The sequence below is a fragment of the Hemicordylus capensis genome, chromosome 7 (assembly GCF_027244095.1).
Source record: "Hemicordylus capensis ecotype Gifberg chromosome 7, rHemCap1.1.pri, whole genome shotgun sequence".
In the NCBI taxonomy this organism is placed as follows: domain Eukaryota; kingdom Metazoa; phylum Chordata; class Lepidosauria; order Squamata; family Cordylidae; genus Hemicordylus; species Hemicordylus capensis.
The window spans coordinates 37,602,434-37,628,984 of NC_069663.1; the positions used below are offsets into that span (position 1 = coordinate 37,602,434).

Consider the following 26,551-nt stretch of genomic DNA (forward strand, 5'->3'; position numbering starts at 1 on the left):
TTTCTTCAGTCGTTTCTGGGACTTGTCTTGGCTTTGTGTCGTTTGTTATTAGACAGCCACCAAGTGTCCTGACTACTCTTTTATTTTATGTATTTCTTTCAAATGTACGTACCACACTCACTGCCGAACAGATGGCAGCTGGAGAAGCATCACTATGAAACAGATACCCATAGTAGCATGCTTTAAAATATAAAAATGCAATTTAAAGCCAACCACCAGTAAAACACAGCCAAAGATGTCAACAAACACTCCCGTCTGCAAGAAACTAACTCCAGCTGCCGTTTACCGGAGAGCCATACGTGTTCTGGAAATCCACACTTTGACTATCTATCTATCTATCTATCTATTTATTTATTTATTTATTTTATTTGTACACCGCCCCAAACTTTTGTCTCTAGGAGGTTAACAATAGCATAAAACCAGTTAAAAACATATACAAAAAACCTTAAAAACAATTTAACAATTTAAAAATAAACCAAAGATTAAAACCCCAAAATTTTTTAGGAAGCTGAGAAAGCTTGGGCAAAAAGATGGGTTTTCAAGTGTTTTTTGAAAATTGCCAGAGATGGGGAGGATCGTATCTCAGCAGGGAGCGCATTCCGCAATCCCAGGGCAGCGACTAAGAAGGCCCATCTCTGTGTAGCCACCAAACGAGTTGGCGGTAACTGGAGATGGACCTCCTCAGATGACCCCAATGGGCAGTGTTGGGTGGACTAGATGCTGGTTGGTGGAATGGGTGGTGGACTAGATGCTGAAAGGCCAGAAGGGATGTGGCTACACCAACCACCAGACATCTTTCAAGAGGCAGAGCATTGCAGAATGGAGGGGGCACCGCGGAGAAGGCTCTGTTCTCGTTATATTTCTCTCATCCCCAGAAGACAGGATATGTTGCCTTAAGTTACATAGACGTTGCCTCTGCTAACTGGATCAAGGGAAGGAGTGCCCACCCTTCAGGGTTGCCTTGGAGTGTCCAAGATCGGCATCAATCTCCAGGGGCCTATAAAAAGACATTCTGGAGATTTCAATAGCTTAATACTGTGAAGATATTGAAAAAGAGCCAGCAAATTTGGAGAATGACACAGTGGCCAACTGATAGGAAGAGGTCAGTCTTCATACTCATACCAAAGAAAAGAGAGTTAACAGATTGCGCAAACCATCGCACAATATCCTTAATTTCACATGCTAGCAAAATAATGCTCAAGATCATCCAACGCAGATTAGAGCCCTATGTGGAAAGGAAAACGCCAGATGTTCAAGCTGGTTTCAGAAAAGGCCAAGGAACAAGAGACATCATTGCCGATGCATGCTGGATAATTGAGAAAGCCAAAAAATACCAAAAGTCAATATGTGCTTTATTAACTACAGAAAAGCCCAAGTCATGCTTGCTACCACAAGACCAGTTCTCCTCCTCTTAGACCAGTTTTCCTCCTCTTAGACCAGTCTCCTCTTCTTAAAGTCAAGGAACACAGTGAAAAAATGGGACTACGACTAAATGTAAAGAAGACTAAACTGATGACAATGGGTCTCAGAACTGATAATCAAGACATTGAAGTGGTGGATAGCTTCTGCCTTTTAGGATCGTCCATCAACAGTAAAGGATCCAGCAGTCAAGAAATACGCTGCAGACTAGCACTTGGTAGGGTTGCAGTGAAGGCCTTGGAAAGGATATTTCAATGCCATGATGTGTCTATATCTACAAAGATTAGAATCGTGCAGACAGTGGTTTTCCTCGTGACACTTTAAGGGTGTGAAAGCTGGACTTTGAAGAAGCAAGATAGAAAAAGTATTGACGCTTTTGAACTTTGGTGCTGGAGAAGACATTTGAGGAGACCATGGACAGCCAGGAAAACAAACAAATGGATCATAGAACAAATCAGAATTTTCACCTGAGGCACAAATGGCCAGGCTCAAACTATCACACTTCAGACACATTATGCGAAGACCCAGCTCCCTTGAGAAGTTCATAAGGCTGGGAAAAGTTGAAGGAAAGAGAAGAAAAGGACGACCACCAGCAAGGTGGATGGACTCAATGAGGACAGCAATGAATGCACCACTGAGAAATCTTCAAGGCCAAGTTGAAGAAAGACCATCCTAGAGAGAATCTATCTATGTGGTTGCTAAGAGTTGACCCCGACTTGATGGCACTTAATCAATCAATCAAGATAAGTTCTCAGATGAGCCAATATAGATGTGATTTTAAATGTGCCATTATCTAGTTTGGGAGGCTTTTTCTCTTAAAACAGCAGCCCTGCAGGCTCCTGATCCAGATAGGGACTGTGGCATGGAAGCAGGGAGTATTTAACCCTTTAATTATGTGCCTTTCCCCCACTGAAAGTCCCCACCCCAATACCAAGGTTGTTGTAGGCTGCTGGAGGCATTTGCTGCTACAAAGAAAGGCTTTGGGAACTTTTGCATTTAGAAAAAAATGATGACTGAGTTGGGACAGGATAAAAGCTTATAAAAGCATTCATAGCACTGAGAAAAGAAAGACAAATGTACAATTCTAGGAAGTCCAGTACAAACCTGCTGGGGCGATCATGTTTGTGCATGTGTTGGTAGAATTATCTGCATAAACAGTGAGGAAAGGGAAAACATTAGGCAAAGAGCCTGTGAGAGATTAAAACATATACACTCCCCTCATTGTGTGCAAAAACAACAACAAAAAAGAAGTCAAAAAACAATAAAGAGAAACCCTATTTCCATGTTCCTGAAGTGACATTGCTGAATGCACCCATACACTACTGCTGTTTTGAAACAGAGCAGCAGCCAGACTGGTCTCTGGGGTACCCCGGAGAGACCACGTTATGTCTGCAGTTAAATACTGACTGCTGATATGTTTGTGCCGATATACTGACTGCCGACCAGGCAAAGGACAAAGTGCTAGACCTTTAAAGCCCTGGATGGTTAGGTCTGGATTACCTGAAAGAGGATCTTTCTCTACAAGATCCTGACCACTTATTAGGACCATCAGGAGGAGTCCATCTTCGGGTGCCACTGGTGGCAACCTGGGATCGGGCCTTCTCAGTTGTCACCCCGGGTTGTGGAATGTGCGCCCCATGGATATAAGATTATTGTCTTCCTTGGAGGCGTTCAGGAGATCCTTAAAGACCCATCTTTTTAGCTTGGCTTTTAATATCATCTAAATTTAATATCACTTTAATTTTAATTTCAATCTGGTTTAAATTTTTATTTTATTTTAATTGTATCACTTTAATTTTAATTCCAATCTGGTTTAAAAAAAATTTTTTTTAACTACTTTCCTTAAATAAAGTAAGTTTATGAGATCACCCAGCATTTTGTGTGTGTGTGTGTGTGTGTGTGTTGTGTGTGTGTATCCCACACATAAACTTGGTAATGCCTGGACAAATATGAACCAAATTGGGTCTAGTTGTAGGGACACAGCGGGACACTTCAATGGCATAGTCACCTACCTCAGTTCAAGATGGCAGATACATGAATGTTTGAGGCTCAAGTGGGCTAACTTGTGGGCCATCAAACAGATTTGAACCAAATTTGGTACAGTTGTAGTGGGTGACACAGAGAGACACCTCAATGGTGTCGTTTGTAATGATGTCATCCACCAAATTCAAGATGGTGGACGCATAAACGTTTGAGGTGCAAGTGGGCTAATTTGTGAATTGCCTAACTGATTTGAACCAATTTTGCTACAGGTGTAGGGACACATAGGTATGCCTCAATGGCATAGTTTGTAATGATGTCATCCAACGTGATTCAAGATGGCAGGTACATGAACGTTTGAGGCACAAGTGGGCTAATGTGTGAACCATGTAACTGATTTGAACCAAATTTGCTAAGGTATAGGGACACGTAGGGATGCCTCAATGGCATAGTTTGTGGTGATGTTATCCACCCCAATTCAAAATGGTGTGCGTGTGAAGTGGGCTAACTTGTGAGGATGGTAATTATCTTCTGTGCCTTCTACCGAGTCATATCATTGGTCCATCTAGCTCAGTATTGTCTCTATACAGTCAGGCAGTGCCTTCTCCAAGATCGCCAAGATCTCAACCCTATCTGCAGATGCCAGGGAAGGAGCTTGGAACCTTCTCCATGTAGATACTCTTCCCAGAGCAGCCCCCTCCACTAAGTCAGGGCTGCTCAACTTCGGCCCTCCTGCAGCTGTTGGCCTACAATTCCCATAATCCCTGGCTATTGGTCACTGTCACTGGGGATTATGGGAGTTGTAGTTCAAAAACAGCTGGGGGGCCTAAGTTGAGCAGGCCTGCCCTAAGGGGAATATCTTACAGAGCTCACACATGCAGACTCCCAATCAAATACAAACCAGGGTGGGCACTGCTTAGCAAAATTCCTGCTTGCTTCGTGCTTGCATTCATGCTTGCTGCCACATGACCATCTCCCCTCCCAAGCCTAATGACTCGCCTAAATCTATTTCTTGCCATTTCAACCCATTCATTCTAGTCCTGTCCTCAGAAAACAAATCCTTTCCTCCTTCTATGTAACAGCCTTTCAGATGGCTATCATATCCCCCACTTAGTTTTCTCTTCTCCGGGCTAAACACCTCCAGCTCCTTCAACCATTGTTCATAGGACTTGGTTTTCAGACACCACCACCCCCAACCATCTTTGTTGACCTTCTCTGAACCTGTTCAAACCCTTCTTCATCCGCAGACATATGGGCAAGATATATGCCCCATTGCCTAACCATGTTAGCTGGTTGAGAGTATCTCACAGGCTCACATTCTCCTCTCCCTTCCCCCTTCCCTCTTGTGTGTGAATCCCCCCCCCCTTTCATTCTTGGAGCAATCCGTGGTTAGCAATGTCTCTGAACATACATTCCCAGCAACTCCCGTTATCTGCAAATCACAGTTGTTAACAAAGGTTAGAAGCAGGTTTGCAGTCAAAATCTGAGCCATTTTTGGAAAGGTGATCTATAAATTGAATAAATAAATAAATAGAATGAACCTTCTCCCCCTAATTCTCCTCTAACGTTTCCTTTGCCAGTTTGGATGGCAAATATCCCCCAGAGATTTGACATTGGTTTGTGATATCAAATAATATTTGATTGCAATTTTGGGCGGTGGCAGCTGATATTTTGCAGCATCTGACATTAGCTGCCCCTCCAAATGCAACATTCTGTGCTTCCTTCCCTGTTTCGATGTGCCTTATAACCAGCTGGAGAATTACATCCAGGAGAATGTAAGAACTGAGATGTCTGACGTCCACTTCAGCACTGTGCAGAATCACACAGCGGCCATGTTGGAAATGGGCACCAGTTTCTTGAACCAAACTGCTGAGCAGACCCGGAAGCTCACAGACATAGAGTTGCAGGTAAGATGCAGTAACACCATTTGGGAAGGGCAAAGCGGGACATTTCAAGCTCTTCCCCACTCCCTCGTGTTTCGGATTACGTGTTGTTTTCTTTCAGGAGCATCTATATTTCTGGCCAACATCATTCTATATGCTGACTGTAGTTGGAAAGAATTTGTTTTCATTTCTGGGTTTTATGCTGTAACCGCTCTGGGGTTATCACAAAAAGTGACTTCTCAGTTTTAAAAGAAAATAGAGTTCAGAGAAAATATAAACAGTTTAAGGGGCTTAAATCCTAGGCATGCATACCAGAGGCAGGCATCCCATTGCTGAAAACACACTGCTCTTTTGCTCTGCTCTTTTGCCATTTTAATCTTGAATATACGCAAGAACCCATTTTTAAATCTCTGAGAACTGAGCTCTTTCCCTTGCTGAAGTTCATTCGGGGGCGGCCCTAACATGAGGCAGATCGAGGTTGTTACCTCAGGTGGAGCATTTGCAGACGGCGGTTTTACTTTGCTTCCCCACGGAAGGGCAGGTGTGCGTTCACATATTGTCCAGATTTATGTCAAAATCCCTGCAAGCTGTTGGGGAGCTCCATACATGATTCAGGTTTTTCATTGCTCATTGGAGCTTAGCCCGATTTATGTCTGGGGTTTAAAAATCCACTTTTTGCACAGGATGTTTTGTTCTGTTTTTGGTTGGCAAATAATTTGCTCTAGGATACCCCTCTCCCATGTTTAAGCCCGCTGTCTGCGAATGCTGCTGGTAGATTATTGGGGTGTCAGCCGAGTGACAAAGTGTGCCTTGCCCTCGGAGCAGCTCTTTGGGGTCAATTTTACCCTTGCAATTTTGCAAGGAATGCCTCTCCTCACACTCTTTGCAAAGTTTGCACGAAACGCAAGGAGAGAAAAGGAGGCTGCTGGCAACCTTCCCTTTCCCCGAATCTCTGTGCATTTTCAAGGGTAGGTTTAGAAAGGGGGCTGGCCCCCACCAAGGGTATAGGGCAAAGCGGCATTTTGCATCTTGCCTCTGGAACAGCAATAACTGGGTTTGACTTGACCCTGAATTCATTTTCCCCCTTCATTGAAAGTTGGAATGGTGTGCCGGCTGCAGGCAAGATATGATGAGAGACTGCAGAGAACCAGGTGCTGAGCACCTTCAGTGAATACCACCCTGCAGAATCTTTCCCACTGATGAAACTTGTTTGGACCTCTTACAAAAAAAGCCTGCTTCCATGTAAGGCCTTCTCCCAGAGCCCCTACTTTTAGAATAATGTCCCTGGAGAGCCAGTTGTGGCAGGGACGGGGGGAAATTTTATGTTGAAATGGAAAAGGTCTGCTTGGATATTTTGGTCAGTGCATGAATAATCCCATTTGGCCTAATGCAAACTTGTGACATGGGTCCACTTTGCCCCACGACAGGCCCTCTCCGTTTGATAAACTGAGGGCTGAGTCGTGATCTTTAGCTTCTCGTCTTTCAATTTCTTTGCATGCCTTACGTTTCTGGCTGCCAGATTTGGAGGCTGTTCTCACGCACCGGAGAAATCAGGCTAAGGATGCCCAGCCCAGTTTCCCCTGTGCATGAGAACCACCGGGGGCCCGCCATCAAAACTTGGTTAAGGGGGCAAGTGCTCCTTAATCTCCTTTTTTAGATCATCTGCCAGCCCCGGCTGCTTGCAGACTGCAAACTGGGAGACTGTGGGGCTCCCAGCCAGCATTGGGGGGAAACCCATAATGCATTGCGCACTTGCGCGATGCATTGTGGGAGTTCTGAGGGACAGGGCAACGTGCCCTGGCTACCGACCTTCCGTGCTGGCTGTGTCTGGGCGCACGGTCTCCATGCCCAGACCAGCGGCCCAGATTGTCTACGGGCAGGTTAGCATTTCAAGCACCGATCGTGAGAAAGGGCTCTTGCATTTATAGCCAAACATGGCAGAAGGAATGCTTTAAGTAGCTTGCTGAGGAATGCCCTTCAGACCTTAGCCCGATTCAGACATTATGCTGTACAAGTGTACAGACGTCTTTATGCTCGTTCATGTGTTTGTGGGAATGACTGTACCTGTGTTCATTTTAAAAGTGAATCTGGATCCAGGCCCTTCAGCTGCATGGTACAGATAGCAAGTGAACTTCTGTAAATGTGTTCAGCATGACATATCGATGACTCTGCCTGTGTAGCCTCCTGTTCCTAGAATTGCTGACTGAAGCTGTGCTTGCAGATTTCTACCCCCAATGTTTCCCATAATATCAAGCCATTAAAATCTCTAGCCCTCGGAGGGTTTCCAGACAGGGCTTTTATCTCGCTTGTGTCGCTTTTCCTCCGGAATGGAGGGCATGCATTCACATATCGGCCATACTTTACCCCAAAGTCCCTGCGAGCTATTGGGAAGCACTCCACACATGATTCCGGTTTTTCATTGTGCATTAGAGTGTAGCCCAATTTATATATCTGGAGTTTAAAAATCCACTTTTTGCATCAGTTTTGGGGGGCTAATTTGCACTCTCATTAAATTCGGAGAAAAGCCTGCTGTCTGGAAATGCTGCTGGAGACTTATGCCAATTCCTGGAGAATCCAGGCCAATCCTAGAGCATTGGCAACCCTACCTGTCACTTTTTCTTCTCACGGTAATGGTCTTGTGGCCCATTACCATGAGAAGAATCGGGAATCCTGGGGCCCTAGCAAAGGCTTTCTGTTTCCAACGCTTGCTCTCTGATTTTAGGTGGGATCCAGGGTTGCCAGCCCCCCAGGACTGGCCTGGGGTCTCCAGGAGTTGGCATCTCCAGTGAAAGCCACCCTGGATATGTTAACCACTTGATATTATGAAAAATAGCGGAAGAAGTACTTGTGGGGGAAATATCCAGGAATAGCTTGAGTCAGAGCTGTGAACAGAAGTCGGCATCAGAGGGAGTTTTCTGTTGGCACAATATTTTTACAACGTTGTTTTCTCTGGAAGCATTGCTGTGGAGGAAACCATTCTGGGGTACTGGTAAAAGCCACAGGTTTGGGGATCCAGTTTGACGTTTAAGGGTCCATTCGGGCCTGTTCCAGCTTTTACCAAGACCCAACCCAGCGTAGCTAGTGGAGTGGGAGCCCATATTCACCCCTCTATCTAGGTGGCCTATCTATCTATCTAGGTGGCCCCTTGGAGTGAGGGAGATAATGAAGGAAATAGGGAGGGATGGAGCTGGGGGGCCCTCAGGAACCGGGGTCCCCCAGTTCTTTGAACCCTTTCGCTCAATTATAGCTACATCCCTGCCGGACCACCATTATGCAAGAATCAATCCAGAGTCTTTCCTAGACGTTTCTGCACCCAGTCTTTTGAGCTGCTTGTTTTCCTTCTCACCAGGTTCTCAGCCAGACCTCCCGGCTGGAAATCCAAGTACTGGAGAATTCCCTCTCTACCAACAAGCTTGAGAAACAGCTGCTGTTGCAGACGCAAGAGATAAGCAAACTTCAAGAGAGGAACAGGTTAGTACATTATTACGATTCCTCGCGTTTCTATCCCGTCTTTCCTCCAAGGAGTTCCGGGAAGCAGGCATGAGACATTCTCTTTAATCCTCACTCTGTGAGGTAATTTAGGTTGAGAGATAGTGATTGGCCCCAGATGATCTAGGGAGCTTCAGGGCTGAGTGAGGATTTGAACCCTGGTCTCCCCAGTTGGCAATGTGGCTCTTTCATGTGTTTATTGCTGGGAATAAATCAAGAGGAGGAGAGCTGGTCTTGCAGTAGCAAGCATGAACTGCCCCCTTTCCTAAAGAGGGTAAGCCCTGGTTTTGATGTGAGTGGGAGAAGAAGACTACGAGGCTATTCCCACGATCCTTGGAAAGCGGGCTAAGCTCCCTTAGCCGGATTTCCAGGGATGGTGGGAATCACAGGGCTTGCAGGCGAGCCCGGTGCTCCCAAGGCGGCTAGCCCGCCTAAGTCCCCCTCCCCTTAAATGAGGTTAATGGAGTAAGCGCTCCGTTAACTTCAATTTTTTTGCTCATGTGTCGCTGCGGCGCATGGCAACACACGAGTAGACTCCCGACCAGGAGGCTCCAGGATGCCTCACACGCTCACGCAGGGCATCCTGGAACTTCCGGGAGCCACGTGGCCCCCTATCCCTGCAGCCCTCTCCGGCTCAGTGACTGAGTCGGCAGCCATGTGGGCGGACGATTCGGCTGCCTAGAGAGGAGGCAGTGATCGTCTGCGGGGAGGTAAGCGCTTTCGGGCTTCCTCCCCACAGAAGGCGGTAGCCTCCTGCAGCGATCGTGAGGATCGCTTCTACATGTGAGCACTGTAAGATATTCCCCTAAGAGGGGATGGGGCTGCTCTGGGCAGAGCATCTGCCTGCTGCCTGCAGAAGGTTCCAAGTCCCCTCCCTGGCAGCATCTCCAGACAAGGCTGAGAACGATTCCTGCCTGCAACCTTGGAGAAGCTGCTGCCAGTCTGTGTAGACAATACTGAGCTAGACGGACCAAGGGTCTGACTCCGTAGAAAGGCCGCTTCCTACGTTCCTAAGCCAACAAAGAGAATGCATGCCTTGGGCTCCTTTGTTTGTTGTAAGATCGAAGAGCCAGGTAGAACTGCTTTAGATAAATAGTAAACTCCGGCTTGCTCTTCTCTCTGCGGAGTACTTCATCCTCCTCTCCTTCCCCCAGCTGCCTAGAGAAGAAGGTGCTGGCGATGGAGGGGAAGCGGGAGGAAGACCTTCAAGGGCTCAGGGCTGAGAAGGTGGACATGCAGAGGCTGCTCTCCAAGCAAATGGACTTCATTGGGGACCTGGAGCAGCGGCTGGGCACGGCCCTGTCCAACAACACAGCCCTACAGAGGCAGCAGAACTCCCTGGCAGAGACGGTGAAGCAGCTGACAGGCCTGGTGTCCCAGTGCAACCGTGAGTAACTGCTCCCAAAGGCCTGGGGTCCCTTGGCAGATCTCCCAGGGGGCGGGGAGTCCCAGGGGGCGGGGGGAGAGGGGCCTGGTTGCATGTTGCACCTTAGGGACATAGGATGTTGCCTTATACCAAGTCAGACTAGCACTGGCTGGCAGCAACTCTTCAGGGTTTCAGGCAGGCATCTCTCCCAGCCCTACCTGGGTGCTTTCCAGGTTAGCCGCTCAACAGCAGCAAAATGCCTCTGTTCGGGCAAATGGCTTTCAACATGTAAACAGCAGGGGGAGCAGTCTCGCGGAAACTAACAACCCGAAAAAAACAGAAACCTTTTTAACCCTATGACGGATACATGACGTCATAGCACTATATTGCAACAATTAAATTCGAAACAAGGTATTGGAAATATGAACGGCACTCTGCTGTCAGCATAGGGACTGCGGTATCACAACACAGGAAGTGCGGAAGCACACTTCAGAGATTGGCCATCACCTCGTTGCAGGGTCTAATCTGGAAAGCACCCTGGAGAGGCTGCCAAAGATTGAACCTGGGACCTCTGACGTGCAAGCATGCAGATGCTCTTCTACTGAGCGATGGCCTCATCCCTTAAGAGGAATATGTTACCATGCTCACATGTAGGCACCCATCCAAATGCAAGGCAAAGTGGACCCTGCTTAGCAAAGGGGACCATACACAAAGGCAACCACAAGGCCAGCAATCCTCCCCACCTTAGGCCAGGGCTTCTCACATTGCTAGGCTACAAATCCCATCACCCACCCACCCCAACCACAATGGGCAATTGTAGCTGGGATTATGGAGGTTGTAGTCCATGATCTGGGAACCCAAGTTGGAGGACCTCACCTTGGGCCCAAGTCAGAGGCGGTCCAAGTCGTTTTGATGCCTGAGGCAAAGGACAATATGATACCCACCTGTATCTCCTGCAGGTGCATCTGCCTAGCATTCTCAGGTCATGCTGCCAAGGAAGTGACAGCAACAGACAAGCACTCCCCAGACTATGCCCCCAAGCCAGTTAGGGTTGGCAGGGGTGTTCCTTCCTGGCTCACATTGGAGGTGAGGCAGAAGAGGCACATCCCAGTGTGGCAAGGAGGGGGAAATGAACTGTGTGTCCCAGTGGGTTAAGTAAGGGTGGCGGCAGGGTGGCATCCATGGTTGTGGGGCCTGGCACCCGCCTCCTTTACCTAGTCTGAGGGCTATTGGCTACTTCCAGCCTCCGAGGCAAGATGCCTCTAAATGCCAGTTGCAGGGGAGTAACAGCAGGAGAGAGAGCATGCCTTCATCTCTTGCCGGTGGGCTTCTCGGAGGCATCTGGTGGGCCAATGTGGGAAACAGGATGCTGGACTAGATAGGCCTCCTTGGGCCTGGTCCAGCAGGGCTGGTCATATGTTCTCATGTTCATACTCCTGCCCACATCTAAGGCAACCAACTCGCCCTGCCTCGTGGAAGGGCCGTCCCTTGGCCAATCTACATATTTTATTAAAAATATCTCTCACACACTTCTCTTTTACCGAAGCCAGCCGGGTTAGTAGCCCTCACAGATTAGGGAAAGGCATAGATTGGAGTGGGGCGGGGGCAGTACCCCTCACCATGGTCACAGTTCAGATCAAGAGGAAGAAATGTTTGTCTTGGGGTAGCAAGCATGAATTGTCCCCTTTGCTAAGCAGGGTCTGCCCTGGTTTACACTTGGATGGGTGACGACATGTGAGTGCTGCAAAATATTCCTCTTAAAGGACGGGGCCATAACTCAGTGGTGGAAGAGCATCTGCATGGTGCATTTGGACAGGTGACTACATGTGAGCACTGTCTGCTGTAAGTTATTCTCCTTAGAGGATGGGGCTGTCGCTCAGTGGTAGAGCATCTGCTTTGCATGTAGAACGTCCCAGGTTCACTCCCTGGCAGCATCTCCAGGTAGGGCTTGGGGAGACCCCCCACATGCCATTCAGAGGGGCCAATGTCGACCTAGATGGATCAAGTGTCTGACTCGGTATAAGGCAGCTTCCTATGTTCCTTTGGCCCCTGACAACCACTACTTGGCAAGGGAAAATGTGCCCGTTTGAACCTTTCCCCTTGCCAAATGGCAGCCTTGGGGATGGCTTTCACCCTCCCTCCACCATGGTCTCAATCTAGATTGCGCCCTGCCAGATTCGCACCATAGTGAGGGGTACAGTAACCCCGTGCCGTGGTCCTGATCCAGTGGCTATTTTTAAAAGGAAAGTTACAACCGTCAGCACTGATGACGGAAGTCACTGAAGTCATTCACATGGCCAAGTGGGTGGGGGGAAAGGCTGGTTGAACTCAGCTTCCCCACCAGCCGAGCGCTTGACCTTGCTGGGTACGCGGGCCATGCTCCCAGACAAGCTGTGCTGTGTGGCGCAGCCCAGAGCCCCGGAGGCCATGTTGGAAATCCTCTGTGGTGAGAGAATCCCTTTCTCATTATAGCAGAGTGCACAGAGGCACAACACAGCGGAATTTAGTTAGGCATGTGTGTATGCTGAGAGTAAAGTAACTTGGAGCCAATTCATAGTTTCAAGTCAATATAGAAGGCATTTATTAAGGAACTCCATTCTAGATAGGAAAGTGAGGAGTTAGGATCTCTAATCTCTCTATCTAGCTGGATGCAGATGGATTCTGCATCTTCTCTGCACACATGGTGCAGGGAGAGAGGCTTGCCATGTTGCAAGGTAGAAGGGCAGGTAGGGAAGAGAGAGAGAGAGAGAAGGAATTTAATCCCTGAGATTAGCAATCTACATTTCAAAGGGATAGCATCAGAGCAGTGGAGAAGTGATGACCAATGTCTTGACCCTCTAGCCCTCTGACTTACTAGTCTGTCCTCCACTGTCTGAGACAAGAGACAGCGCAAAGTCCTTTAACTTCCAACAGCTAAGACGACGTATTCCGGCCTGCGAATATCCCACAATGCACAGCGCGACATGTGCGATGCATTGGGGGATTGCCCCATGAGACGGGCACTCTAGGCACCTGTCTCTGTGTCAGCTGGGGATAAACACAGCCCCAGCAAACATTCAATCCCATAATCCCTGGCTATTGGCCACTGTGGTTGGGGATTATGGGAACTGTAGTCCAAAAACAGCTGGGCGGGGGGCAAAGTTGAGCAGGCGTGCTCTAAACTCTAGCCCGTTACAGATCATTACGCTTAGCTGAAGCAAGGTTAAGGGCTCACTCAAGCCCTTAACCCTGGCTAAGAGCTGGGTTTCAAAGCAGGGCTCGGTGGGGGCGCTCTGCCGGGATCAGGCCCAATTCCAGCGGTTCTCATGTGAAGCCTAACGCAAGCCGGGCTTCCCTAGCCTGGCTTACGGTGCATGTGAGAACAGTCTCTTAGCTTAACATGTAGTTTGACCCTCAAGTGTCTATTAAGTAATAATAATACCAATCATGATGATATTTGAGATACCAGTGATATTTGAGATAACCACTAGTATTTTTAAGCCCGTTAAAATAACGGGCGCTAGTACCTTTGTTTGTTTGTTTGTTTCCTTTATTCCTTCTCCCTCTCTCTCGCCATCCTTTCTTTCCTTTTCTTTTTTCTTTTTTTCTCTCTCTCTTTCATTCCTTCCTTTTCTCTCCCTCTTCCTCTCTTTCCTTTCCTTCCTTTCTTCTCTCTCTCTCTCTCTCCCTCTCTCTCCTTTCTTTCCTTTCTTCCACCTCTTCTCACTCCCATCTTTCTGTTTTCTTTTTCTTTTCCTCTTTTCTTTCTTTAACGGGCTCGTTCTTTGGGGCTGGCTGCTCCTTCCTCCCTTCTGTTTTTTTTTTCCTTCTCCCTCACTCCTTTCTCCTTTTTCTTTCTTCTTCCTTCCTTCCTTACTTCTCTCTTTCCTACTTTCCCTCCCTCCTTTTTTCTTTTGTCCTTTTCCTTCCTTTCTCTCTCTTTTCTCTCCTTCCTTCTTTCCTTCTTTCCATCTTTCTATTGTCCTGTCTCCCTCCCTCACTCCTTCCTCTCTCTCTCTCTCTTTCTCTCTCTCTGTCTTTGCCTTCCTCCCTCAGTCCCTGGCCCATGGTAGCTAGTAGACCTTTGGTGCCGCCTATTTCCGCCTCCTCTGGCTGCACCGCGTCCTCCTCCTTTTGGCTGGGCCCAGTGCTTTCTCCGGTTTCTCTCGTCGCCAGCAGCGCCAGCACCAGTGACCGCCATTGCATTGTCGGAGGAGTCGCCGTCAGCTCCGCCGCCGCGCGCTCCTTCCACGTGCATACTTTAAGCGGAAGCTCCGCTAAGAACATTCCAAGCCTTCCTAGGGGAGGAGAGGTGGGGGAGGCAATGCTGGAATCTCGCTCTCCTCGGTTCGCCCCGCCTTCCTAGTAACTCCTCTGTCTACGTCAAAGTAGTGACGCGTCTCCTATAAGATGGGAGGGGGAGCGGTGGAGAGGAGAGAAGGATGTCTCACGTGATGCGTCCGATTCGCCAAGCTTCTGGCTGGCGACGCTTAGCTTTTTCATAGGCTGCCTTCAAACACCAAAGTGGGGCGGGCGGTTCGCTGCCTTTGACAGAAAAGGTGGGGCTTGCCCTAGAAAGGGCTGGCGTGGCAAGCAGCGATTTTTCAGGAACCGCGTGGCCAATCAGGGTAAGAGGAGCTATCTCTGACCCGCTATGGCCGCCATTTTGTGTTCCTTGTTGGGGTGCAGTCGGTCTCGTCTCCTCTTTTTAATCTCTCCGCCACTGCTGTTTTTATTTTTAGCTTTTTTGTTTCTGCCGCTTCTCGTCTCTTCTTTTTAATCTCTCCGCCAGTGCTGTTTTTATTTTTAGTTTTTTTGTTTCCGCTGCTGCCGGCTCTGTCCTCCTGGTCCCCTCGTAGCCGCCTCTGCCCTCCTGATCCCCCTGCTGCCGTCTCTGCCTTCTCCGTTGTCCGTTCTGCGCCCGCCGCTCTCTAAGTCTTTGCGGCTGTTTTCCGTTGCCCCCGCTGCCCTCCTGGTCCCCTCGCAGCCGCCTCTGCCATCCCGTTCTCCACGCTGCTACTCTGTCCTCCCCTTAGCCCGTTCGTTCTCCGCCGTTCTTTCCAACATGGCCACCTGTGTCCCTGCAGCCGTATCTTTCTCGGACGTTCTGGGCATGCGCTCTGCGCATGCCCAGAACAGCCGAGAAAGACACGGGCAGGGACACGGGATTACACTCAAGGGCTTTATTATAGAGGATAGGATGTGAGAGTTGAGAGGGACCTTGGAGGAAACTGCTATAGCGTCCCTTGCAGATGCCTGTCTAGCCTCTGTTTGAAAACCTCCAGCGAAGGCGAGTGCACCACTGCACGAGGCCACTGCAGGCGAGGTCTATATATCTCAGACCACTTTGCCTGTGCTCCAAAGACTTCATTGGGGCCAGGGAGGGGATAGAGAGATCCTGCTTCAACTAAGTGTAATGATCTGTTAAGGGCTGGAGTTTAGAGCACACCTGCTCAACCTTGCCCCCTGCCTAGCTGTTTATTGGACTACAACTCCCATAATCCCCAGCCACAGTCACTAATAGCCAGGGATTATGAGAGTTGTAGGCCAACATCTACAGGAGAGTGCATAATTAATCTATGGAATTCTTTGCCATGGGATGTTGTGATGGCCACCAGCTTGTATGGCTTTATAAGGGGCTTAGACAGATTCATGGAGGACAGGTCCATCAATGGCTACTGTGGGTCACCTCCAGCCTCAGAGGCATGATGCCTCTCAATACCAGTTGCAGGGGAGCATCAGCAGGAGAGAGGGCATGCCCTCAACTTTTGCCTGTGGGCTCCCCAGAGGCATCTGGTGGGCCACTGTGGGAAGCAGGATGCTGGACTAGATGGGCCTTTGGGCCTGATCCAGCAGAGCTCTTCTTATGTTCTTAGAGCCAAAGTTGAGCAGGCCTGGTTCAGAAGAACAAAAATACGGCATAGGCTGAAAACTCACACCTCTTACGCACAAGGTCTCTTTGTCTGACCCACACAGAAATCCCCCTCGTCCTTCCTGAAGAGCAGAAGACATTCAAAGACTGTGCAGCCGCCTACAAAGCAGGGTTCACGGCTAGTGGGGTCTACACACTGCGCTTCCCCAATATCACAGCCACTGCTGAAGTGAGTGTGAGCACCCATGTTCTTTCTCTTCTTGGGCAGGCTGATACACATCGTCTAGGGGCCAAGGGTTCCCCACCTTGGTTCCCCAGATGGCCAAAGGCCTTTGCAGCTGGGCATGATGGGAATTGCAGTCCATCATCTAGGGACCCAAGGTGGAAACCCCTGGTCTGGGGCAGCCCTGGGTCAGGAGCATTGCTACGCCTCCAAAGGATCTGGGGCCCGGGACCAGACTGTTGCAACGGCTTTAAGGAAGGTTTAAATAAATCCATGGAGGACAGGTCTATCAATGGCTACTAGTCCAAGGGCTATAGGTGGCCTTGCCATGTCCCCCGGAATTTAGGGCAGCCCCCAGAATTTGGCTCCTCCACCTGGCTGCTAAATTCCACCCGGATTAACCCAGATTTCAAATGCGCCACCCAGTTTGCCTGGATTTTACCCTGGACCTGATCACATGGGAGGAAAGAGAAGGAGGGGGAAGGAAGGAAGGGTCTGCGGCTATGCCTACTGCCATTGGCTCCACAGTTTCTCCACAGTCATTGGTCTGTTTTATTGTTCTAAACCACTTAGAGACTTGGGTGGTGGCAGGCAGTATACAAATCTGTCAAATAAATTTTTAAAAATGCAAATTAGTTGTTGCATAATTTGCATAATATGCAGATTAGGACAGCCAAATTTGGGGAGCTTGCATATATCAACCCTAGCTATAGGCCACCTTCAACCTCAGAAGCAAGATGCCTCTGAATACCAGTTGCAGGGGATCAAAAGCACGAGAGAGGGCAAGCCTTCATCTCTTGCCGGTGGGCTTCCCAGAGCGGGCCACGGTGGGAAACAGGATGCTGGTCTAGATAGGCCTTGGGACTGATACAGCAAAACTGCCCAAGCATGCCAAGGCCAGATAACATGTTTCAGGTAGTAGTTGGTCTGGCTCTCATGGTAGTCAGACCTCCTGGGTTCTATGCTCCAGTATGAAGCATAATATTTTTTTTATTTTTTTATTTTTTAACATATTTTTATACTGCCCCAAACTTCCGTCTCCGGGCAGTTTACAACAAAATAAAAAAAAAGTAAAACATTCGTTAAAAGAAAAATGAAAAGTTTAAAACATTACAACCATTTAAAATTTTTAAAACAATATTTTGTTTTATGAACAATCAATATGAAACATGAAGTATGAACCGCTCCACCAATGAGTCGTGGTGAGGTGGCAGCCTCCAGTGGCAGGCTGGTCAAGGTGGAGGTGGCACCCCCCAGCCTCTGCTGCCCCACTGCTGGCCCTGCACTGCTAATCACTCCACTCTCCTTGCTTTTGGAAGAGGGGTTGGAGGAGAAGGAAGTGTGAGGCCACACTTCCTGCTCCTCATTTCCCCACCACAGGGAGAGCAGGGAGTTCAGCCACCAAGGAGCTGCAGCGGCACCTACTGCCACCACAAGGTAAGACGGAGAGGAACAGGATGTTGGAGGAGGAAAGTCATAGCAGGGAGAAAGGGCTGAGAGAAGATGCTGTAGGGGATGAGGAGAGAGGTCTTGTGGTAGCAAGCATGAATTGGCCTCTTTGCTAAGCAGGGTCTGCCTTGGTTTGCATCTGACGGGGAGACTACATGAGAGCATGGTTCAGTCCAGTTTTATTGCGATCTTTGATCAAATATGCAATCCAAATCAAATAAAAGAAACCTTGAAGGTAGACATCTATATAAACACATATGTGCATATCCACATGTAGAATCTATTACATAGAAAATTGAGATAAAATAGTATTGCATAAAACAAAATTAAAGAGAAAGAAAGGGGGGAGCGACTAAAATTGACCGTTTTGGGCACACCATGTGAGCACTGTAAGATATTCCTCTTAAGGGACGAGGCCACTCTGGGAAGAGCTCCTGCCTGCTTGAATGCTGAAGATTCCAGTTCCCTCCTTGGCAGCATCTCCAAGATAGGGCGGAGAGAGAACCCCGCCTGCAACCTTGGAGAAGCTGCTGCCAGTCTGGGTAGACAATACTGAGGTAGATGGACCAATAGTCTGACTCAGTATATGACAGCTTCGTATGTTCCTGTGTCCAGATTGGGGGTGCGGCGGCGGGGGAGAAAAAGGAGAAGGAGGGCCATATGGTATGCTTTGTACACCATAGGGAATGGGTTCCTAAGGGCAGGAGGGAGGAGAGATGTTCTTGTGGATGGAGAGGAGGAATATTCTTCAGGAAAGGAATTTTGTAGGGGGAAGAGAAGGGTCTCTGTGGCTGCAGGGAGAACGTTCCTCCATGGTATGCTTTGTATGCCACAAGTATGAGGAGGAGAGCTGGTCTTGTGGTAAGGAAAAATGTGCTGTCAAGTCGATTTCGACTCCGGGCGCCCACAGAGCCCTGTGGTTGTCTTTGGTAGAATACAGGAGGGGTTGACCATTGCCTCCTCCCGCACAGTCTGAGATGATGCCTTTCAGCACCTTCCTATAGCGCTGCTGCCCGATATAGTACCAGTGGGGATTCGAACCGGCAACCTTCTGCTGGTTAGTCAAGCATTTCCCCGTTGCACCACTTAAGGTGACGGTCTTGTAGTAGCAAGCATGAATTATCCCCTTTGCTAAGCAGGCTCCACCTGGCTTGCATTTGAATGGGGAACTACATTCCCCTCAGGGGTATGGGGCTGCTCTGGGAAGAGCACCTGCCTGCTTGCATGCAGAAGGTTGCACGTTCCCTCCCTGGCATCTCCAGACAGGGCTGGGAGAGACTCCTGCCTGCAACTTTGGAGAAGCTGCTGCCAGTCTGAGTAGACAGTACTGAGTGAGATGGACTTATGGTCTGACTCAGTATATGGCAGCTTCCTATGTTCCTATGATGCGGGGAGGTGGCGGCTCACCAAGCTACCTCGGGAACCGGTAAGGTTTGGGCTGGGCTGGGCTGTGAATGTGGACTGCTAATAGTTGTAGAACAGTGTGGAGTAATAGTTGTAGAGCACTTAAGGACGGAGCTGCCTGCACTGCCTGCTGACCTTGGGTCCCTCCATCCTTCTAGGTGTTTTGTGACATGGAGACCAGCGGGGGAGGCTGGACGTTAATCCAGCACCGGAAGGATGGCTCTGTGGATTTCCAACGCACCTGGAAGGAATATAAACAGGTGAGGGGGCCGGAATCCCTCAGGTGTCCCCTGCTCTTCCTGGAGTCCCCTGAGGAGGAGTGCTGGGAGGAGTCCCTACCCAAGCCCGGGCAGGAAGAGTACAGCGAGAGCCAAGAATAGCCTGGCTGTGGAGGAGGCGGTCACACTCAAGCTGGCTGCCATGTTGCTCCAATGAGCTGGCGTCTTGGTCCTGGGCAGAAACCAAGGATGGTAGGAAGCCAGGAAGGAGGGTTGCCAACTGTCCTGCATTGGGCAGGATGTCCCCTATTTCCTGTGTGGAAATGCTCATCCCGTTTGGGACTCAATTTCTCCCGCTTTTTGACTTCTGACTTTAAAAAAACAACAACAACCTTTTACAGCTGCAGTGGCAGAGCGGGATGGAGGAGAGAGCTCTGCCCACCTCCCAAACTACGACAGGTGAGGTCGGGGTGGGGTGGGCGCGCTGGGGGCAGGCGGGATAGAAGGCAGAGAAAGAGCTCCTCCCCCGGACCTGCCTACCTCCCAAATGAGGCAGATTGGGCCAATTTCAGGCCTCTGCGCACACTGAAATCGGCCCAATCAGCCTCATTCAGAAGGGAGGCGGGCCCGAGTGAGGAGCTCTTTTGCCGCCTTCTCTCCTGCCTTCCTCCAGCCCGCCTGTCTCCAGCATGCCAGCCCCGACTTCACCTCTCATAGTTTGGGAGGTGAGCAGAGCTCTCGCCCTCCTCCAGTGTCCTGATTTCAGCCATCGCAATGTTGGCAACCCTACCAGGAAGTCAGCATGCCCTGGACCGAGGTTAGCACACATGAGAGGAGAAGACAGACTAAAAGTCTCAAGTGAGCCATGGCCAGATGGAGAGGGCCAGAAATCCAGACACCATGCAAGGTAGTAAAGATTGCTATAAAGACCCTGGAATAGCTTGTATTGGCGGGGGGGGGAGCACAGATGACACAGAGCTGCAGCGGGTGGATAGCAAACACTTCAGAAGCATGCTGGGAGAGTGGATTCAGGATGCCCACTTTAAACTGCACTCCCAATACCAGGGAGTCTTCAAATGCACGTTTACCCCAATCACATCTAAAGCATAGGGCAGAGGTGAGTAGGCAATGCCCGGCTGTCCAACAAAAGCTGGAGTCTTGTGGTAGCAAGCATGAGTTGTCCCCTTTGCTAAGTAGGGTCCAGCCTGGTTTGCATTTGAATGAGAGACTACATGTGAGCACTGTAAGATATTCCCCTGAGGGACTGAGAAGAGCACCTGCGTGCTTGCATGCAGAAGGTTCCAAGTTCCCTCCCTGGCAGTGTCTCCAAGATAGGGCTGAGAGAGACTCCTGCCTGCAACCTTGGAGAAACTGCTGCCAGTCTGGGTAGACAATGCTGAGCTAGATGGACCAAGGGTCTGACTCAGTATATGGCAGCTTCCTAGGTTCCTATGAGAAGTGTGCATTGATGATGATGCATATTTATATACTGCTTTTTAACAAAAGTTCTCAAAGCCGTCTACATAGATATAAATAAATAAAAGTGGCTCCCTGTCCCCAAAGGGCTCACAATCTAAAAAAGAAACATAAGATAGACACCAGCAACAGCCACTGGTGGGATGCTATGCTGGGGTTGGATAGGCACAGTTGTTCTTCCCCCTGCTAAATCAAGAGAATCACCACTTTTAAAAGGTGCCTCTTAGCTCAGTGAGCAAGGGTAGCATTGCCTAGCCCTGCCCTATAACTTAGATATGATTGGGGTAAACTCACATTTGGCGACACATAAGTTCTACCATCTTGGGTAGCTGTCCTAAGTTAACAGCCCAGTCTTGGGTAAATTGTTTGTTTGGGAATACAACTCCCATCATCCCTGGCCACAGTGGCTGATGACTGGGGGTGATGGGAGTTGTAGTCCACAAACAACAAGGTGCCCAAGAATGAACATGCCAGATGCTGGATGGATTCCAGAGCATCAGGCCAAGACATAATCCGGCTCCCGCTCAGTTAACTGTAATCCTGCTCCAGCTGGGTTTCAAGAATCGCACTCCATTTGTCAGACTCTGCAACACACAACAGAGTGAGCTGCCTGAAAATATGTACATTCCATTCCACAAAGAGTCAATCTGGTCACTGTGAATAAATAAAGCAAAATAATAATAATATTTATTATTCTGTTAAAGTGTCTAAACAATGCCCTGTAGAGTCAAGTTGTGCCGTTGAGTTGGTGTCCTGTACAGACATAAAATTAATGTTCACAAGATCCAGCCTGTAGGCTTGCTAACTAAATAAAGAGACATGTGAGGGGAAGGAAGGAGGAGGGGAGGAGGGAAATCAGGACGTGGTGCCTTGGCATAAGACTTTTGCCCTGCCTCTGCTTTCCCGGCAGAATTGTGGGGAGGCTGCACATATTGCATCTCCAATAGCATCAGCAGACATATTGTAGGGACACGCTAAATCACACGGGATGCTTCTAATGGAATGCTGAAATTGGTTCCTAATCCCCAGTTCCTTATTCATCACAGAGGGGAAGAGCTGCACTTCCTGCACTCACCTGCACTTCCTCTGATATTCCTCTGTTTCCCTCACAGGGCTTTGGGTCCCCACCTGGCGAATACTGGTTGGGCAATGACTTCATCCACTTGCTCACCACCCAGAGTGCCTCCTCCCTCCATATCAAGCTCCGGGACTGGGAAAACAACGAGGCCTATTCCTTGTATGAGCATTTCCAGCTGGGCCCTGAAGAGCAGAACTACCGGTGAGCCTTTGTTTTGGATGAGCTGTTTCCTTGTTCAGGCAGATACACACACACACACACACACACACACACACACACACACACACACACACCGGATCTATAACTCTGCTCATCCCTTTGTGATGCCAATTCTAGCTTATCTCAATGTATGTCCAGGTTTTTAAAATGCTGGTTTTAAGCTACTTTTTCTGAAAATGGCGGAGCAAATGGGAGACGCACTGACGTAGAATCATTAGCATGATAAGAGAGATGTTCTCTTCAGAAATGCAGGTGTAGCTCTACAGGGAGATCTCTGTCTCTCCCCTCCCCTCCCATTGGCTAGAAGGAAAACACTGACGCCTGCCATGTGGACTTGTTTCAAAAGAAAACCGAGAGCAGAGGGGAGGGGCTGCTTCCCTCAATGCCGCGAGTGTACTTTGGAGTGGCTTCGCTCAACATTTACCCCGAAGCCATAAGCCAAGTGCGAATAACTCCCTGAGGATACAGTTGTTGTTTTTGTTTTTGTTTTTGGTTGTTGTTGTTGTTGTTTTGCATTTATATTCCTCTCTTCCTCCAAGGAGCCCAGAGCGGTGTACTACATACTTAAATTTCTCCTCACAACAACCCTGTGAAGTAGGTTAGGCTGAGAGAGAAGTGACTAGCCCAGAGTCACCCAGCAAGTCTCATGGCTGAATGGGGATTTGAACTCGGGTCTTCCCGGTCCTAGTCCAGCACTCATTTTTACTTTTATATCCCACTCTTCCTACAAGGAGACCAGGAGTTCAAGGTTATGTGTATCCTCACAATAACCCTGTGAGGTGGATTAGGCTGAGAGAGAGAAGTGGCTGACCCAGAATCACCCAGTGAGGTCCATGGGTAAGTGGGGATTTGAACTTAGGTCTCCCCAGTCCTAGTCCAATACCCTAACCACTGCAATACACTGGCTTTATGTTTATTTTATTTATTTTATTTAACACACTTCTATACCACCCAAAACTCACGTCTCCAAGTGGTTTACAACAAACAAACAAAAAGCTAAAGCATTAGTTAAAATAAATGACGACAACAAAATTCAAAACAGTAGTTAAAACAAAATAAATGACATAGTAAAAGTTAAAACTTTACAACAATTTACATTTTCAAAACAACATTTTAAAACGATGATAAAACTGTTAGAACAATATTTAATTAAAAGCCTGGGTGAATAGGTGCATGACTCTTTAAAGACTTTTTAAAAGTTGTCAGAGATGGGGAGGCTCTTATTTCAGCAGGGAGTGCATTCCAAAGCTCTTTAGGGCTTTATAGGTTATAAACAGCACCTTGTATTTTGCCCGGAAACTTATCAGCAGCCAGTGTAGGTCTTTCAATACAGGAGTAATAGGGTTTCTCCAAGATGACCCAGAGACCAACCTGGCTGCCGCATTCTGGACCGGCTGTAGTTTCCGGACTACACACGAGGGCTGTTGACAGCTCTATGTTTGCACTCCCCCCCCCCCAAAGGCTTTACGTGAGGAGGTACAGCGGCACGGCCGGACGCATGAGCAGTCTCAGTCCCTCGGGAACAGACTTCAGCACGAAAGACGTTGACAATGATCGCTGCACCTGCAACTGTGCCCAGATGGCAGCAGGAGGTAATCGTGAGCTGAAAGGGGGGGGAGCATGTGCCCCAACCCCAGGGGTGCGCTGCAGATGTGTGCGGACCAGAGAATGGCCTGGGGGCACTATGCCCAAACGCAGAGGATCAGGCCCTGTGAGTTGCCCAGCTGGGTGGCTGCTCTGGGCTCTGCCACAGAAACCTGGGACACAACGTTTGGCTGATGTGGGTGGAATGAGTGGCAGCTGTCGCTATTTTGCCACAAGAGCATTGTGGGTTTTAGAATGCATGCAGACTAGGGATTCAAGTTGCTATCAGTGTTCCCTCTAACAGGGACTCCCAGATGTTGTTGACTACAACTCCCAGAATCCCCAATGACAATGACTTTTGCTTGGGGATTATGGGAGTTGTAGTCAACAACATCTGGGAATCCCTGTTAGAGGGAGCACGGCTGTTATATATTATCCTTTTAGAACACAATGCACTATTGCTGTGTGGTTTGGCCACAAACCTGTGTGGTTTATCAGGCCTGCTCAACTTTGCCACCACCACCACCCCCGCTGTTTTTGGACTACAGCTCCTATAATCCTCAGCCATAGTGGCCAATAGCCAGGGATTTTGGGAGCTGTAGGCCAAAATCCGCAGGAGGGCCAAAGTTGAGTAGGCTTGCTTTAGACCATAAAACATTGAATTAGCCAAGAACACCTAGTTGTGTGAACAGGAATTTACCTAGAGGTTTTACACACAGCAGATTTTACCACGGGTTTACTAGGAGGCTTTACTGCGAACCACTGGAAATTGTGGAGATAGTCCGGAGATAAATCGGGCTACACTCGGGTGCCGTGGAAAACCCGAATTGTATGTGTGGACTGCTCCCTGATAACTTGCAAGGACTTCGGGGGAAATCTGGCCCATATGTGTACTTGCACCCTCCATTCCGGAGGAGATGCGAGCTAAAAGCAAAAACCTCGCGGTAAAACTACTGTGTGTAAAACCTCCTGGGGAGCTTCCTCTCCCTCAGCCAATCCAAAAACTATGGGTGGAGTAAGCAGCTCTGCCCTTTGTTTTTTAGTCAGTATCCCAGACTTACCGAGAGCAACATGATGGCTCTCTCTGAACGGTTTCATGGTTAGTGAAGCCACAGGTGCTTGCACCCAGCAACCCTCTTTCCACAATTCACGGCCTTCAAGAATGTATCTCCTGGACTTTGATCTCTGTTGATCTCAGCTTTGATCTCAGCTGCAACCCTCTTCAAGTGAACCTCCAAGGGTCCACTATCGTATTTGCATGTCCTAGTTCTCAAAACGTGGGGATTTTGATTGTCTCGTTTGGCACTTTACTGCAATCCCAGGATTGTCAAGACATCAGCAACAAGAGTGAAATATTCTCATGACCAACAGCTGGGTGGGAGGAGCGTGCAGCCAGGCTCCAAGCACTGTGTGTGTGCCTGAGAAACGGTTACGTCTCGGGGAAAATCGAGGTTGGAGGCAGGGGAAGTGATCATATGCAAACTGCAATCTGATTAGGACAGCATGGGGCATGCTTTTCCTCCACCCTCAGTACAGTGCTGAGTAAATGGTACAGGTTGGCTGCCACTGGATGACCCAGATCACAGCTCACACACGATCACTTCCCCTGCCTCCCGCCTCGATTTTTACCGTTTTTCGGGAGCGCACACAATGCTTGGAGCTTGGCTGGATGCTCCTCCTACCCAGCTGTCAGTCATGAGAACAAGCCTAATAATTCTGAAAGTAAGTTGGGAAGCAATCGTGATGGGGGCTGGAGCAGAATACCCTAACTGTTCCTTTTTCCTTCTCTTCCCCCCTCCTCTGCCATTTCTCAGGCTGGTGGTATGATGCTTGTGGCCCCTCCAACTTGAACGGCATGTATTACCCACCTAGCCCCACCATGATCAGATACAACGGCATAAAGTGGCACTATTGGAAAGGTCCCAGCCATAATCTCAAGATGACCGCCATGATGATCCGTCCTGTAGATTTCAGAGAAGAGTAATTGAGGTCACCATGGCTTGCCGTATGGCTGAGATGGGCAGACCAAATGAGAGGCAGCAACACGCTGAGCCGAAACCCAAAATGCAGCACTGCGGCTCCTTTGGACTTTTGCTAACTAGGCAGACAACTGTGGGCCGTCTCTTGGGACAAACCAAGCATCGTCACTGAAGTTCCTGCTGGAGACCACAGGGGGCAGTAGCACTCTGTATTTTCGTCTCTTCTCCCACAGAAGTCAGCACTCAAAGATTTAAAAGCATTGGAAGAAACTGGTGGTGGTGAGTTTTTAGCATGTGTGTGCCTGCAAAGATGAGCTCGGAAATGCCTGGGTAATACCTGCCAAATGCTCAGATGCTGGAGGAGGAGGTGAGCGGGACTGCCAGACTCAAGCAGTGCATCTTCAGTGCTCTATGCAGCAAAATGGTTCCACTCCCAGAAGCGGAATAAATTATACAAATAAGCAAACTGGTCGTCACATTGCTGATAAATGCCTCCATCCCACAGTGTCCCAGAAAACATTACCTTGATTCTTGCTGTCCACCAAAGACAAATGTTGCGAGTGTGTTTATAAACATTTTTTTTTAAATTATAAACTTATCTTTCCAGGGCAGACGATTGTCCCTTGATCTGATCATATCTAGTTTGCAGGGGCATATACACATTGATTAGAATAGTTCTTACAGGCTAGCAATATTGCCATCGCTGTATCTTTCAAGGAATCTAAGTCAGTCAAAATCATACATAATTTACTTATTATAATGATACTTAGCTCACGATTTGGTCATGCTTTATCTTAATTGTCGTTTTTCTGAACTTGAAAAACTCCAAAAGCTTTAGCCTTGTAGGGAAGGAGCTCTCGTGGACCATCTTGGCTTCCCTTGTCTGTACCGTTTCCAGTTTTATGATATCCTTTTTTGGGATGGGGGTGACCA

The 26,551-nt window shown here is 48.6% G+C and overlaps 1 protein-coding gene across 13 annotated transcripts in view; it reads left to right on the plus strand.

Annotated features, from left to right (window-relative positions):
• Nucleotides 1-26,229, plus strand: part of LOC128332903 (angiopoietin-2-like) — a 66,503-nt gene extending 40,274 nt beyond the window's left edge. For 10 of the 13 annotated variants that reach the window (XM_053267695.1, XM_053267694.1, XM_053267696.1 and 7 more), the window contains 8 exons: nt 5,151-5,306; nt 8,632-8,753; nt 9,926-10,158; nt 16,093-16,223; nt 19,223-19,324; nt 21,871-22,037; nt 23,517-23,647; nt 25,454-26,229. In XM_053267695.1, coding sequence (XP_053123670.1) covers nt 5,151-5,306; nt 8,632-8,753; nt 9,926-10,158; nt 16,093-16,223; nt 19,223-19,324; nt 21,871-22,037; nt 23,517-23,647; nt 25,454-25,623 — 1,212 coding nt within the window. In that variant the 3' untranslated portion in view covers nt 25,624-26,229. Of the gene's footprint in view, nt 1-3,646; nt 3,745-5,150; nt 5,307-8,631; nt 8,754-9,925; nt 10,159-16,092; nt 16,224-19,222; nt 19,325-21,870; nt 22,042-23,516; nt 23,648-25,453 lie in introns of those variants that run through there. The other 3 variants (XM_053267706.1, XM_053267699.1, XM_053267703.1) reach the window with 3 other exon arrangements.
• The last annotated feature ends 322 nt before the right edge of the window (nt 26,230-26,551 follow it).